This window comes from Euprymna scolopes, chromosome 23 (assembly GCF_053919585.1).
Source record: "Euprymna scolopes isolate OS-2025 chromosome 23, ASM5391958v1, whole genome shotgun sequence".
Taxonomy (NCBI): Eukaryota; Metazoa; Mollusca; class Cephalopoda; order Sepiida; family Sepiolidae; genus Euprymna; species Euprymna scolopes.
The window spans coordinates 91275978-91294301 of NC_136504.1; the positions used below are offsets into that span (position 1 = coordinate 91275978).

General features: G+C 35.9%; 1 protein-coding gene across 1 annotated transcript in view; it reads right to left on the reverse strand.

Annotated features, from left to right (window-relative positions):
- The window catches only part of LOC145246050 (atrial natriuretic peptide receptor 1-like), a 1007513-nt gene that overhangs the window by 535367 nt on the left and 453822 nt on the right, over nt 1-18324 (reverse strand). Inside the window, exon 5 of the mRNA XM_080107893.1 lies at nt 4790-4881. Within this exon, the coding sequence (XP_079964019.1) occupies nt 4790-4881 (92 nt within the window). The remainder of the gene's footprint in view (nt 1-4789; nt 4882-18324) is intronic.

Sequence of the window (18324 nt, forward strand, 5' to 3'; positions counted from 1 at the left end):
GTAAATAATATTAAGCTCTCGTCAGCCATTTTTTATTTACTTTACCGAGGAAACAAGGGTCGCATATATATATATATATGTGTGTGTGTGTGTGTGTTTTGAAAAAAGAAAAACCGAATGAAATTATGAAATAATCAACGTTTCGTCCCTATTTCAGAGGACATCTTCAGGATATTAAAAGGAAAAATGTAAGAACAGAAAAAAGATCATAGACCATACGAAAATGAAAAGAAAACAGTGTTTGAATCCTACCCATATCGGGAAAGACAAAAATATGTGTGAGATATAAGGAATAGAAACGCCCTAAATGCACTCTTTTGCCATTGTGCAGAAGACGATCATTCATTTAATTTAGATCATGCGAAAATTATAAAATACGTGATAGATAGAGCTAAAAGAAGACTTTTAGAATCAGCACTAATATTAAACACTAATACTATTACGCAAAGAACGGGCTTCTACCATTTAGCCCCTTAGCATAGGGAAAATAATAATCAAAGATCAAAATATCAAAACAGATCCTGGTTAACCGTTTTCCTTTAATCCTTAAATATGGCAACAAAATGAATAAGTTTAGTGAGACAGAGAGAAAGTCTACATACTTATTTAACGCTTTTTAAAAGAGTATATATAGACATTGAACAACCACATCTTCCCATACACACACATGTTTGTCTTTCCCGATATGGGTAGGATTCAAACACTGTTTTCTTCTCATTTTCGTATGGTCTATGATCTTTTTCTTTTCTTGCATTTTTCCTTTTAATATCCTGAAGATGTCCTCTGAAATAGGGACGAAACGTTGATTATTTCATAATTTCATTCGGTTTTTCTTTTTTCAAAACAACATAACGTCAACCATCGCTGGTGTTATATATATATATATATATATATATATATATATATATTAGTAGAATGATTGATAATTTATAATTAAAATTAAAAATCGGTTTCAAAAGGAAGAACAAACAAAATCAATAAATGATACGATCGGTTCGGAAACGATGCTTTTATAAGAGACAGACAATACGTCTTTGACAATAATTCTATCATTTGATTTTATAAAACAAAGTCTCCTCATCAGCAAAAAGAGTGAGTGGGGGTTTAAAGACACCAAAAATAAAACGAGCATTTTTTTAAGTAAGGCAGATATCTCTGGAAAATATTTAAAATATAAAGAAAAACAATTACTTATTTTGATGTTGATAAACACAGTAAAATAAAATAAAATCGGGTGAAAAAATAAGGTTAGAGGGGATATCTTTAATATTTCTAATAAAAATATATACACTTTTTATTCGTCCGCCTTTAAAGCCCGTAAGTATTATCATCAATCTATTCATTGGCATGCATGTAGTTTATAAATGGTTATGTATACAAACTTCAAAGGAAATGCTAATAAAGTAATATTACCAGTTTAAAATCGTTTGAAAATCTATATTTGAATTTAAATTAAATAATTATAAAGGGAGATAACTGCTATTTTTCAAAATGATACTCAAATAGAAAAATAAAGAAAACTTTTATTGTTCAAAAGGAGGTCACCACTAATTATTTATGAATTAGTTATTTTTTATACAATGTTTTAAACATAGTAATATTAATACAATCAATAATAGTAATACCATGAATCTTTTTGGAAGTAATTAAATAATAATATTATTTATAATAGTAACTATAATATTTATAGAACTAATATTAATAACATAACATAAATTCAAAATGAAATAGATAATAAATTAAAATAGAAAATAATGATAATAATAATAGTTATTAAGTTATAAATTATAAATTTTAAAATAGATTAGTAATTAGAAAATGTTATGATTCATGGTGGCTTAAATTTGTCGAACCTAAACCAACGTTTATGAATGCATCCCGTAAGAATTTCGTCTTTTTAGTTTACGTAAGAGAATGGATCTAGTGTCATTATATTTTAAAATATCAAGGCTTCCTATCTACAAAGTGCGCAGAATTTGTCCTCAGGCATATATTCTTTATAAGATCCTATCATTTCTCATTTTAAATTCTATCATTAAGTTGCCAAATATGTTTAGATAAAGTTCGGTTTTTCAAGGAAAGATTTTTGAAGGAGTGCTTATGCGTGGAGTTCCTGTGTTTAATAAGTACAAATGTGGACCCGAAGTAAATTGCATTTTGTTTAATATATTTGTTGTCAGCTAGATTAAGAGTGGTATTTGTATGTAATAGGTTTGGTTGTATTTGAGTGGTAAATAGGTTAATAGGGTGCTGTCATTGATTAACTGTGTGGTGGAGTTAGTCTGTGAGAAGGAATTTATATGGTTGCTACTAACCTAATTTATATTTGAGGTTTGTGATACTGTGCAGCTATAAATCACATTTTTTACTTTGCAGGTACCTAGCTGTGTAAAAATATTATTAAACAGTAGTATTTCACACGAAGCCAAAGTAAACATGAAAATAGAGTCGTCGAAAATTCCATTAAAAGTTGAAAAACAAGATTTGATTAAGTCACATATTATTTCGTCATGAGTAAAGTAGGTGGCAGAGAAGAAAGATAAATTCACTTTATTTTTGATTCATGATGTCAATACAAATTCTTTGTCTGAGTTCCACTACCTGTACAGTTGGGTGGAAAATGTAATCAATTTATTTGCCAACTGATGTAGAAAATAAACGTATCCTTGAATGAAGATAATGGCTTATTTGTTTTTGTTTTTTAATTCCATCCATTAATTCAGCTAATTGAAAGAAAGAGAAAAAAGTAAGAAATAAGGTCTAGATAAGTGTCAACAGAACAGGATTCAAGAGAGAACACACATTACAAGCAAAATATTTGTAAAATATCCAGCAAAAGTGTAACATACCTTATACTCTTTGCCTTTCCTCTTCCCCAGTTTTCACGTATCTCCGCCTCTGTACCAACTAACCCATTACTCAACTTGGATACATACACATAAATCGAGTTGCATAGGGGAAATAATAGTGTAAAACAAATCAGAGTTAGTTCTCTTTTAATTAGTGGCTAGAAAACAAACTACGTAATAATATGAAAAATGCTGTGCGTTAAAGTCTACATTAAATGATATCAATGGCCAGTTGACTCCTTAGATAATGATTCGTTCATATAAGGTATTATACAGCCAGGGTAACGTCGATTAAGAAGCATCAACCTTGTAGACCCTGGTCTTATATTTTACAAGTTGTAGATAGACATACAGATATTTGTCCTTTATATAATATATCGACAATGTATTTTTATCCATATTTGCTAGCTTTCTCACGATGGTAATATATATCCAGACCCCTTAAAAAGATCACTTAGGATGTACTGTTGATTTTTATTTCCGAGTGAATAATTCTGCCTCCCTTCTCTCCTGATAAGAAGCATTTAACTTCGAAATGCCATGGCCGTAAAAGATTTTTAAAATTTTCCCCTCAACTTCTTATTGTTCTGATGAAAGAATATATATATAACTTTTATCTTTTATCGAATATTATATGTATTACATATAATACATAAAATATTCGATGAAAGATAAGGAATAAAATAATAGTTTAGATATAAGAAAAATCAGACATTGTCATACTGTCATATGTATTTATTTCACTAGTATACAGTATTGAATGATTTGACATTCGATACTTAGAGTTCCTAGGAACATGCGCAATTAATGCAGTGAAAAGTATAATATCGGGCCAATTTATCATCGTGCAAGGAGTAGAAAAGTGTGTGTTAAACACATTCATTTCATCCGTAAAGGCTGCGATCTTAATCCATGTACAGTTCATTTATTTTATTACTTAATCAGTGCTTAACTATCGACACTATTTCTGTCTTAACGCTTATATTTGTCTACATCCTTGTTAATTATTATAACTTATACTTCGATAATTTACTTAGGAATAAAATGGAAAAGTTGGAATTATTAATATGTCAACTAAGAAATTTATGAACCCCTGTTAATCGTTGAGCAGGTATTATTTTGTTTTATCATTTAGTATTTTCCTGTAGACCCAACCTAATAATCCTACTCTTTTGCTGCTAGCAGGTTCAGCTTAATTATATTCTTTCGCCCAAATATCGATATTTCTGTTGGTTAATTGTCCACATTCATAGATAGACGCGTTTCCTGCTACATTTCACATTCTTATCATCAGATAAATAAATGATTTGTATTTGTTTTTGATATTTGCTCCACTATTGTTGTTGCTGTACTTGATCTTTATATACAATATTATTTGTCAAGCGTTTCTTCATCAGAGGGCAATGGGGCCCGATTCTGCACTTGCATAAGTAGATGTTGATTTGGTGTTATTCTTAGGATTTTTTTCTATGCTGATACCGCTTATTTTACTTATTGCATTAGTTATAGCTATTTAATATTTTTATGTTATATTCAATTATGATCGCGTGCAAATTATGCATGCAGTAGTAACTAATCATATCACTATTCCTATTACATTTATAATTTTAGGATTTAAGTGTATTTATACTTGGTAATTGCTTAACTGCTCTCTCTGGTTTAATGGAAATTATGTTGCAATTAATTAACGTAATTAACTTTTCTGGGAAAGTATAATGCAACAATTGCAATCAATGATGATTTTATTGTAAGATTTCATTAATGATCTATGTACTTAAGACCTTTGCAATCACAAAATGTTTAATACCTCTGAAGACGTAATTAACGTATCAGAATGCAAACTAAAATGGCTCCAATCTCTGCGTAAACTATTAAAAACATAAATATAACAAACAGAACGGATGATCAAACATTAAAAAAGTACCAACATGTATTCTTACCTCGAATTTTCCTGTCAATGGATCCATGTCTAAGAGTGAATAGTCGGCATTTCTGTCACCATTTTCGTCAATACTCACAGTTCCTGTGATTCCTGAAGTTAAACAGAGACAATTGTAATAATAACGCGTCATTTTTAAAACATTAACATTTACGAGTTTTAACTGCAATCAGCGTACTTAACTCCGTTTAGAAAATCGTTTAAGTTGGCAAGAATACAAATTTATAAATTGTGTCCAATGAGTTACGTCATGAGCCTCCAACGTAAGGCTCGAACAATTATTTTTTCTGAATGCAATTAAAACAAAGAACATTTCCAGTGTACGTAGTACATATATACCCCCGTCTGGTAAAAGTTTGAATAAATTTAAGCGCGATTAGGTGTTATAATATACACATTATTTTCTCTAGTCATGTTTAATAAGCGTATTGAACCGTCGCTATTTACATCTCTCCCATATCACGCCAATGTTGTTTTTATACATGACGATATCTTAAAATGGAGATCTCTGTATTGGAAAAAAATAACCATTACCTTGATAAATCAAAACGCCGCGTTTTCAGAGCGAGTACAGGTAATACACTTTGTGTCTGGCCAAAGAAGAACAATAGCAGTAATAAACTGTGTTGTATCATACTGATTATTGTTACTTGACATAGTTCTCATGAATTTCTTCCATCCAGTGCGACAAGGGTAAATGCGCTCTGAAAGTTATACTTTGTTTGGAGGAGATGAAGAAACTTTCAAGCTTTTTTTAATATGACCAACGCCATCATTATTTTTAATGTTATCAACTTCAAAAGTTCACGAAATCAATTGATATGTCGTGCTTTGGGACGAATCTTAAGTTCTGTTTTGGCTATTACCAGGCAAGTTACGTCCAACATTCAACACCTATCATAGCTCAAACAAGGTGTAGATCTTGTAGATCACGCCAGCAAACTCTAGCATAATCTATCACCTGCCAGTCTCTAGAATGTGGGTGTTGCCATCTACCTTGGTATTTGCTTTTCGTGCAAAACCACGCGTTTCTAACTCCAGGATCAAATTGCAAAAGCTGGAGGCCATTACTGTTGGCATTTTCCAATGTATGAGCACCTAAACATTTGAAAAGTTTAAGAATTTTTCCCCACTTTAACATTCAAATCGCTAAGTAGAATGATCTTTTCATCATCAGGGATGTTGAGAAATAGTTCATCATAAAAAGAGAGAATGTTTGCTTCAAGGGTTTTCTTGATTGGTGCATTAACTGACACGATTGTGACAACACGTTTTTGTCGTAGATGAGGATGCAACGAAATAATACGATCTGATTTACCAAATGAAAGTTTCTGCAAGTTTTATAAGAGGAAGGATTTCATGGAAAAATCTACACCGTGTTCTCCCGGTTTATCAGCAGGTTTCTCTTCCCAAAAGAAAGAAAAACCATAACTTGTTTCTGTGAGTTGACCGTCATCAGCAAGACGTGCATCAGAGAGACCAGCAATGTCAATGTCATGCAGAGAAAGCTCCCTGGCTAACAGAGAAATCCTGCAGTGCAGCCTTTCAGACAATTCATTCTCAAGTAGTGTTCGTACATTCGGGCTTTCATGCTGACAAAGGTGGAAACCCGATTTGTAAGCTTGTTATTTTATTTTTTATTTTTTAAAAATATTAATGTTTTCTTGTGCTCAATTTTGTTACCACTAAATGAACAATCCGCCAGTCGCAGTTATTAGGTAGATTTTTAGGCAAAGCAACTTTTGGGGATACGTTTTCTACTCCCACCCCCCTCAAGGAAGTAAGCGGTTCTCTCCTAGAAAAGTTGCTTTTGTCACTCGTTACTCCACCGAATCACGCCTTTCACTTCAATAAGACAAATTGAAGCGATGTAAAGATAAGTTTAGAATCGCCACCATGAACAATTCGAACCACATATTCCCAGTTAGTTGGACTTGTATACGTCGCCAAAACAGTGGACTTGAAACTTTAAGTTAAGTAATATCTGTAAGAGTGCATCACAAAGAAACAAAAAAAGGTCAAGGAGATAATAATGCGGGAGTTTATTTATAGTGAGTTGAGCTTTCTAGGATGATATAGTTTTCCGATGGCACACTAATTGGCACGATTAGTACATCCCATACACTCAAGTTTCATATTTGGAGTTTACATTCTCCTAGGTGGATCAATATGCAGTGGTTGAGGCGTCCGCATCTACCTCAGTAAACTTCCTATGTGTTTACCTATACATTTTCATGTAGTTTTCCATCAGAGTTTACTTTGTCCTGGAAGAATTGCTTTCTTTTAAGCTGAGGAGCTACATCTGCCGCCTCATAAAAAGCATAGATTCTAGTTGGCCGTTGACCCAATAGGTGCTCATGCGCCATTGACACATCTTGTATTTATTTCTTTTGGGAGACTAGCTACACCCTCACAAGACATAGCTCCTGGGGGTAACCGGTTTGGTCGCTGGTTACCCGATCATAAAGCATGTAGTACAAGGTTACATTATACGAGTAAGCATAAGACCAGAGTATAATACACGCACATCACACACATTTATATATATATATATATATATATATATATATATATATATATATATATATATATATATATATATATATATATAAACATGCACAAATGTATATATAAAAATGATGGGAAGCCATCAGGGAACTAATTAGAGATGCTCCATGGAAAAATATTTTCTCTCTCCCTGCTGAACAGTGTGCAAACGAGACCACTGACTGGTTCAAAACTGCAATCGAAGCGCATGTTCCCATGCGGAAATTTTATAGTAAGCCCCACTCTCCCCAATGGTTTACGTCGACTTGTGCAACTGCCATTACTCAAAAGCAGCATGCATACCGTAGGTTTAACCGACATAAGTCCAGTTCAAACAGACTGAAGTATATAGAAGCTAGAAATAACGTTAAGAAATAAATAGCGACAGCTAAGAGAGAATTTACGGAAACCACTAAAAAGCGCATCGAAGCACAAAAACTAGGAACTCGAGACTTCTGGAAAATCTACAACAGTGTAGTAAATAATGGGCAATCAACAATTCCCCTACTAACCAACAATCACGAGGTTGTCTCCTCAGCAACCGACAAGGCTAACATGCTTGCCAGTCGGTTTGCCTCAAACTCCACACTGGACCCTTCCAACCACCCCCTACCTGACTTTCCTATGCGGACAGACGCCACACTAGACGATCTGAAAACCACCCCTGCTCAGGTGCATGCTATCATAAAAAACCTTGACACCTCAAAAGCATGTGGACCCGATCTTATCCCAGCTGTGCTATTAAAAAAGTGCTCAGCCGAAGTAGCTACAGTTCTCTCCAAACTCTACAACAAATGTCTTAATGAAGCTTGCTTTCCGGGCTGTTGGAAAACTGCTTCTGTTGTACCAGTATTCAAGAATTCTGGCGAAAGGACAGACCCATCAAATTATCGCCCCATTAGCCTCCTCCCACTTTTTGCCAAAATATTTGAGACCATAATTAACCATGCTCTAGTCCATCATCTTACAGATGCTAAACTACTGACTGACAAACAATATGGATTTAGACAAGCCCGTTCCACAGCAGACATCCTCACCGTGATCTCTGAACGTATATACCAATCACTGGACAAAGCGGGGGAAGGCAGAGCGGTAGCTCTAGATATATCTAAGGCTTTTGACAGGGTATGGCATGAGGGTCTCCTCAGTAAAATCAGATCATACGGTATCACTGGTAGAATACTTAACATAATTAAATCCTTCTTAGATAAGAGAAAAATCCAGGTAGTCCTCGACGGTCGCACATCTAAACAATATGATATAAATGCGGGAGTGCCCCAGGGTTCTATCCTTGGACCTCTATTGTTCCTGATATTCATAAATGACCTCCCCGACAACATTGCCTCTGAGATGGGTATATATGCTGATGACACTACACTCTATGGCAGACACGACAGGAAGACGAATGAACACATTTCTAAAGAAATGGCAGAAACACTAGAGGAAGACCTCCAATCTGTAGTGGAATGGGGACAAAAGTGGTTGGTCGCGTTCAATGCTGCCAAGACTAAACTAGTTTCATTCAATAATTACAAGAAACCCTCTCTACCACCAATAGCAATGGCTAACGACTCTTTATCTGAGAGTCCATCTTTCAAACTCCTTGACCTAACGTTCACAGGAAACATGAGTTGGAACAATTACATTGAAGGCATTGCCAGGGCCGCTGCAAGAAAGGTAGGCTCTCTCTACCGTGCTAGAAAACTACTAACACCCGAAAGTATCCTGTACCTCTATAAGGCCACCATTCGCCCATGTATGGAGTATTGCTGCCACATCTGGGCTGGTGCATCTGCTACTAGTCTCTCGCTCCTTGACAAGGTTCAAAAGAGAGTCGCAAACCTGATAGGCCCTGAACTGGCATCTAAGCTTCAGCCTCTGTCCCATCGACGTAATGTTGCATCCCTCTGCCTTTTCTACAAGTATTTTAGTGGTGAATGCTCTGATGAACTGCAATCACTTGTGCCCCCACGACGCGAGCACCCTCGACAAACCAGACAGGCTACTAGATCCCACCCCCACACTGTAGAGGTCCCTAGATGTAAAAGATCTTTTTACTCCAATAGTTTCTTCCCCAGAACCGCAAGACTCTGGAATTCCATTCCAGGTCCCTGCTTCCCCAACAGTACTGACGTGCAGAAGTTCAAGTGTAACGTGAACCGACACCTTGCTGCCCAAATCCCTACATAGTACCCCAGTAGTTGTTGCCCCTGATAGTAGCCCCTTACACCAAAGTGGCAATTTGCCTTGTTTGGGGTGAAAATGTAATAAAAAAAAAAAAAAAAAAAAATATGGTGGCTTTCTTTAGTCATGACAGATGCATACTGGAAGGGTGACTGCACGTGGAATTTTTGTGGCAAGAGTTGCGCAATCTTCAACAACATCTCTCCTGAGTTGGTGTTTTTAAATATCAGTGGCAAGTTGAGGTTCAGGACAACTGGAAACAATGCCGAGATAAGCGGAACGCCTTGAATTTTCAAATGGTCATCAATCTGGTACTAGCCAGGCTCAACGTTGCTTAATTTAGATCATCTGACGAGAACCTGTTGGTCAACGTGATTATGCCGTATAGAAATAATGTGTGTATATATATATATATATATATATATATATATATATATAGGTTTGAGATGTTCAAAAGTCAGGGCTAATGAATACCACGAGGTTGTTAGATAGTGCTCAATAACAAGAGAAAATATTTTTATTTGAGGGTAACCAGTTACATATGGTCGCTACAAACAACCATCTGTTTCAGTCGATGAGACTTCCTCAGCCGAGCCTGCACTCATCGACGCCACAAAGAAAAAGATTTTTCTTTGTGGCGTCGATGGGTTCAGGCTCGCCTGAGGAAGTCTCATTGACTGAAACAGATGGCTGTTTGTAGCGACCATGTGTAACTGTTTACCTTCAAATAATATATCTATATATCTCAAGATATATTAACATATATATATATGTATGTATACGCATATATTTACATATATATATAAGCATACATATACATACATATTAATAAAATTTTACTGTGTAATGCTAGAATAATCCGAAAAAATCTAGTTATAAGTATACATTCCCGTTGAGGAAATTACGTCCCCATTTGGAACGAGTTGAGCAAGTTTACTTTAAAAATCTAATCGGATGACAAGCTCATGAAATCAACTGCCACAATATTAGATTAAATATTATTAATTGGCAAACTTAAATTTCATCTCATGTCCAAGAATGTCATTCTAAAATAATTACACGAACGAAATTGGATTTTTCTATAATTTCGATTATTTTATGGAATTCTTGAAATTCCAAACCACAAAAATGTAAACCTGGCGCCGAGTAATAAAATTAACTCTAGTAAGCATTCAGAGTACAGATTATTCCTAACGGAGAACCACTTCATTTAATAATGTATTAATTAATTCGTTAATGATTTCCTTTTATTTTACCGAGGAAATAATTATATAAATATTATTTTTTTTTGAAAAAGAAATCAAGCAGAGTGCGCAATTATAGGGCATATCCGAAAATAAGAGCGTATTTATAGTTTGTTTACAGAAATGTTTTTAGCTGGACCAAGTCATTGGTACCGTTGGTTTCAAACCCGATAATTAGGATCGTTTTATATACCGATATCAAGCTCTTTTCAGTGAATACTAATCTATTTTATAACAGGAAGTTGATATATATATCTCACGAGTTCACGTTTAACTCTCGTTTTGCGACCCTCCTTTTTATTTATTGGATAGTAATGATTTTATTAACTTTAAAATTATATATTAAATGTAGAATCTAATTTCAATTAATGATTATTATGTTTAGTGCCTTTAATATTAAAGCCAAAATTAATTTAAAATTTGATTATTTAAGGAGAGACCTTAATGAAAAAAAAACTTGTTTATATTAGACTGAAGACGATCATGCTGCAGTTATCCTAAAAATAAGCCAGCGGAATAGAGTCCCACGAAAGGACAGTTCTAAGGAAAGGAGTTTTATTCAATTCTACCCAAAGCCGGCCAGTTTAGATTTAGGCATATATAAGGAGTGAGGGAAATTGCCGATTTGTCATGAAAATAACCATAGACTCGCAACGTTTCTTCTGTAGGAAGTGGCTGCAGAGAGAAGAAAATCTCATCACCAATTAGTTTTCGAAGTTGGTTTTTGAAATCTGTCAAGGCAGCGTACGAGGGGCGTGCAATAAGTAATGCCCCTGACCCACTTCCAGTTGTCTGATCAAGCTGAATTTTTTATATGCAATGATTCATATCTCTACGGGTTATGTGTCAAATTACAGCTCTAAACTAATTGTGGTTTCTGTTTTACAGGTGTTTGAACTGAGTCAGATGTGAAATGGAACCTGTTGAATGCCGAGCAGTCATCCGGTTTTTGTATTTGAAAGGACGCACACCACAGGAGACTTTTGATGAAATGAAAGAAACTTATGGTGATAATGCCCCATCATATGACCTTGTAAAATGCTGGCATCGTGAATTCAAACATGGCCGGATGTCTGTGAATACAGCTCCCAGACCTGGTCGCCCCCCTTCTACCATTGATGAGGCATCTATCCAAGTTGAGACAGCCATTTTGGAAGATCGGCGCATTACTATTCGCCAAATAGCCGAAGATGTCAAAATTTGTACAGGGTCAGTGGAAACCATCATTCATTTGCATATGGTGTCTGCCAGATTTATTCCCAGGTTGCTCACACCATTCCAGAAGCGAGGACGCGTCGAGTGCTTGATGATGAATTTGGAGATGTGCCCAGAAGATGATTCCACGTTTTTCAAATAACTGATTGCACAGGATGAAACCTGGGTCTATCACTATGATTCAGAGACCAAAGTCCAGTCAATGCAGTGGAAGTACTTGGACTTTCCACCTCCAAAGAAGGCAAATGTGCAGCCCTCCGCTGGCAAGGTCATGCTCACAATTTTCTGGGACCAGGACGGAGTAGTGATGACAGATTTCCTTGCAAAGGGTACCACAATTACATGACCCTATTATGCTTCAATTTTGAGGAAATTAAGGGAAGCTATCAAAATCAAGAGGCGGGGCAAGACCAGCAAAGGTACCCTCCTCCTGCAGGACAACTCTCCAGTCCACAACTCGCATGTCGCCAGGTCAGAAGCACGGGCGTGTGGTTATGAAATCCTCCCCCATCCTCCCTACTCTCCTGACCTTGCCCTCTCTAACTTTCACCTCTTCCTCGCAATGAAGTTGTTTTTGAAAGGAAAGCGTTTCCCAGATGATGCAGTCTTGGTTTCTGAAGTCACGTCTTTTAAAAAAAATATTCATATGTTTGATACCTCTTTGCAAAGTTTTGCAATTGTCAGAAAATGACTCGATGGATTATGCAAATTTGAAAATTGTAACATCTTCACCCGATTGACATATCTAGAAAGCGAAACCATAATATGTATAGACACCTGTCAACGTTTCAACCTTGCAATTATCAAAACAATCATATTGCAAAACGCAATGTCTACACACACGTGTGACCTACATTACTAGCCGGGTTGTAATTCTAGGAAAACTATTTAAATCTTTATATCCTGGAACTTATACATAAGAACTTCTTTTTCGGTATTCCAAAGAACAGTTACGACCGTTTTACCTGTTGACTGTTTACCACACCATATCTCCCGGCAAAAAGATCAAACATACTAGAAATATTAGAAGTATATTTTATTTGAATATACGTCACGATAATTGACCAGTAAAACGAAAATGATTGAGCCTATCGATAAAGACCAGCCTTACATCTCTCCACCTTCAAATCACGCAGGGTGTCCTCGACAAGTGCGTATAAGGAATTGCCAATACTCTGTAGATTTTATGCGTCAAATCTGATACGTTTTCTGTTTAACACAGAACATTTTCTTTAACATTGATACGCGGTGCAGCTTTACATAATCTTAGATGCTAAAAGTTTTTACCAAAAAAAAAAAATCGCCACATGTTGCTTGGTTTCGATTTATTTTCCGATTTTTAGTTCATAAACATTTATTTTCTGTCACCGATTATATAGACAGTATTAAAAGATATGAAAAAATATCATCGGAAAATCGATAACCAATATTGCTAATAACAGGCAATCTCTAAGACAGATTAAAGTGTACTTTTTAATCCAGTATTTAAAAGTTTTGTCACAAGATTACACATAATGCGTTCTGATAAAAATACATTAAATATAAATACAGACTGATCTATTGAGATATATATATATATATATATATATATATATATATATATATATATATATAGAGAGAGAGAGAGAGAGAGAGAGAAAGATATATACATATATAGAACGATATATATATATATATATAGAACGATATATATATATATATATATAGAACGATATATATATATAGAAAGATATATATATATTTCTTTCTCTATTTTTATTTCATATATATATATATATATATATATATATATATATATATATATATATATATATTGAGACAATGGCATTCAGCATCCAGTTTGGTTTACTACAGCGTCTGCTGTCACTAACCAAGTGCAGGCCTCGGCAGGTAATAAGAGAACCTTATATATATATATATATATATATATATATATATATATATATATATATATATATATATATAATTCCAGGTCACATTAATCAAAAGTAAAAAAAAAAAATAACAAGTCCATTTATTTATTGCAGACTATTATCTTTTTACATGTTGTTTCACGACGTTTCGGTCAACTATTCTTCTGGATAGGAACTGAATCTACTAACAGTAATTACTGCCTTCGATGGTTATTGTTGGCTCAAAATGTTTTGGCCGACTAAGCCTCTGACCTGCTTTGGGTAGAATTGAAACCGCTATCTTCAGACAATGCTCACTTGGAACCGTAGATATTCAACGTCTCCATTCACTGTGCCACGGAACCCGAGGGGGTGATCAAACTTTGATTTTTTGATCTTATAAATCGACATTTATTTATTAGCCGAGCTTCCATTGTTGCGTCCGTACCGAATGGTATATATATTATTTAATTAATTGGAATTCATTATTGAGATGAGTATTATTTATTAATTAATTTATTGTTGACTATTATCCTCATCTTTTTAGTTGTTGTTTCGCAACGTTTCGGTCAGTTATACCTCTGGCCTTCGTCAGGTAGTTACTGCGACGGGATAGGAACTCCCTATCTCCAAACTGTATTCTCAGCAATTACTGCCTTTCATAGCTGTTGTTATTTCATCACGTTTGGCCAAGTAAGCCTCTGGCTGGCTTTGGTCAGATTAAAACCGCTATCTTCAGACAATGCTCGCCTGGAAACGTAGAGATTCAACGTTTCTATCCACGGGCCCCGAAAGGCGATCCAGGTTGGGTTTTTGGTCTTATAAATCCACGTTTATTTGTTGTCTGTTCTTCCATTGTCGAGGTTTATGATGGTGCTTAGTAAAAAGAGTAAGATATGTTTTTACTTAATTTTATGTAAATAAATTACATGCAGGGACTACAACAAAACTATTCGTTCAGTCCCAAATGCCATTATTCGGGAAGCCTAAACATGGGAATAGGCTCTTTTATAGATTTTTAGGATCTTGTCTCCATGAAACCAGACGTTTCAGTCACCCAAAGAAGGCCCTTATTTAACCGAAATAGTGGCTTTGTTATTGCTTAACTAAAATTAAAGTATATGTACTTTAGCAATATGTTTGAATATATGGTTAAGTGGCAGTTTTACTCATTTAGAATTACTTTAAAGCTTCACTGCTCACTCATTTATTCAATTACATTTTTTTTTTTTTATATACATCAAGTCTGTGGCCAAGATCGCTGGGAAAATGGTGGGATCCTTCTACCGCTCTTGAAGATATCTCACTAATGATGCAATTCTCTATCTGCATAAAAGCCATGTATGTCCAAGGATGGAGAACTGCTGCCACATCTGGGCAGGAGCTGCTAAAAACAGTCTATCCTGCCTTGACAGAGTACAAAATAGACTTCATGGCTTGGTGGAGGATGCCCTTTTCTCTTCCCTGCAACCTCTCTCCCACAGAAGAGACGTTGCGAGCCTGTCTCTGTTTTATCATTATTTCTATGGCAAGTGCTCGTCTGAGCTCCATTCTCTGGCCCTCCCTCACTAATTTTTCACGAAAAACACCCGACTAGCTGAAACCACTGTCAATATTTTCCCCACTTTTTATCCGTGCCTAAATCAAAACGTAGATTCCATGAACAACGCTTCTTTCTTAGAACTGCACGGCTGTGGAACTCTCTGCCGCTTTCCTGTCCCCCCCCCGAATTCAACTTGGATGTCTTCAAGTCCAACACAAACAAATTCATGACGAACCGTCCCCTTAAGTAATGACACCTTATCAAATCCCCAATACTAACTATTACTACGATACTATCCCAGTGATTACTGTACACACAATATCCCTCATCCCCGAGTGGCTCCTGTGCCTTGATAAGTGATGACTCCCATGTAAAAAAAATGATAGTTTATAGATCACCTTCTTAGCTATATTGTGAAAAAAATTTCAATTTTCGTTCGGTAAAAGAAAAGATATGATGAATTAAGTGGCGTTCAAATTCGTAAACGCAAGGAGGTGAGAATATGTAGGTGGTTTCCATTGCAACCACGTCGCTTCAGCGACTAGTGTTGCTACTAATTCACTGCTGTCGCGAAAAGAGGAGTAACACATGAAACAGAAAGAATGAAAGGGAGATAATTGGGGTGATTTTCTTGAAGCAGACGAGTGCCGTACATTGTTATTACATATGTGTATGTTACGTTTATGGGGCAAAATATAAGACTGAAATTAAACACAGAACAAGTGAATTTACTGGAAGCATGGAGAAATTATGGATTATAATAGAAAAATGCGAGCACAAAAAGTACTAATTTTATTTATTGCGGACTATTATCCTTTCTTAGTTGTTTCATGACGTTTCGGCCAACTATTCCCCTGGCCTTCGTCAGGTGGTAACCACAACGGATAGGAACTCTGAATCTCCTGACTGAATTTACTGCAATTACTGCCTTCGATAGTTGTTGTCGTCTCACCAGGTTTTTGGCCAAGTAAGCCTCTGGCCGGCTTTGGGTAGAATTGAAACCGCTATCTTCAGACAATTCTCACCTGGTACCGTAGAGATTCAACGTCTCTATCAACTGCACCACGGGCCCCGAAGGGCGATCAAGGTTGAATTTTTTGGTCTTATAAACTCATGTTTATTTTATCGTCTTCCGTGGTCGGTTCCGTACTGAATGGTATATATTATTTTTATTCCTATCCGTCGCGGTTACCACCTGACGAAGGCGAGAGGAATAGTTGGCCGAAACGTCGTGAAACAACTAAGAAAAAAGATGAAGATAATGGTCCGCAATGAATAAAATAAATAAAACAATACTCATCTCGATAATGGATTCCAATTAAAATATTGTGAACTTGTTGATATCTGCAAGATATTTCTTCATTCAACCATTCTATGACAGACAGCCTTTCATGTCTCAACTCAGTATCAAACCCCCGCGCTGCATCATTCAATCATTCACGACGTATTCCTTACTTTTTTGCGGATACGATGCTCCATGTTTATCCCCATTTAAGAGCAGAGAATTCTTTACTCATCTATTGCAGTGCCCACCAGCTTTTCTCTATTCTGAAGAAGGCGATCTCTCAACGACGTCAGCCTGACAGAACTTTGTTGCATATCCAGCCCCTTTTCTCGAAGATACTTCTGGGCATCATTGATTTCTGGGAGAATAGTTTTCCCAAAACTCAAAAATATAAGAAACGGAAACGACAATACCGAGTTCAGAATTACAGATGCATCTGTTCTTGACGTTGCATTTTCTACTTCTTCTGTCAGCTGTTTCAGAGAAATGACGACTTCCAATAATTTTTTACCACAACATTTACAGCATCTGCTCGATTAATCCATCTAGTTTCCACAGTCCGCTTGATACTTAGACCGGTCAACTGAATCAAGAGGTGCCAGCGATTTGTAGATGCAGAAAGAACGAGAATAACCGATCCAGTATGCCAAAAATGTAACAGAGTGAACTGTTACAGAAGTGGCATGTACACAAGCCAGAATTAATGAATGGTTAGTGCATTGCATAAAATTAGCTTTTGGGCTGATTTAAGAGATTCGTTTCTGCACACCCGATCGGCGGCCTGACAGAATAGCAGAATTGTCAAATGCCTGGCCAATTCAGTCACTAATCTGAATCCCATTGTTCTCCAGTTCCCTTAAAACAAGTTTAGAAATGTCCTCCGCGCTTTTACTTTTTGTCTCGATGAAGCGGAGAAACGACTCCTCCACTGTCACTTTATTTTTCTCAATTTCTATGTATCGCAACACCTCACTCATCTGGTCCTGTGAGATACATCGGGAGTGCTATCAAAAATTATGCAAAAATATTTGCTTTACTTGATCTGATCTATGATTCTTTTTCTCACCTGCTTTGCTAAAATGCTCACAAATTCATTTTGAATTTCTGGTGGCAGTAGCGATTTTCTTTATGAGGTAAACTTTCCCCAAATGTTCACGAAACACATGGTCATACTTTGCCAATAGACTTACCGATTCTAATCAAAATTCGCTTTGTTTTATTAAACTCTTTCATCATTATCGACGTATTCCTGGCGATTCCGTAGTGCCAGATTCTGATTGGCGAGAAACCTGATAATATACAGCAATCTAGCTAGAATTTCCCGCGACTTCTTAGTTTCCCTCTCAATAAGATGCTGCTCTACTTTGTCAACTAGCTTTCTTTCAGCAAGTCGAATCTCTAGATCCTTCCAGTTGAGAAACGCTTGAGCACGAGATGTGCTAGCTTCACATAATATACTTTCTTGGGTTTAATTCCAACAGAAAAACTCGACAGTCCAGTTGAAAACAATCCGCAGCAGAAGCAAAATAAGGCTTCTATGGAAGGAGAATACACCATCCACGTTCTCAAAATTTTCTCAACGTGGTACAATTCCCGATAAAACCATTTTTAGTTAGCTTTTTAACG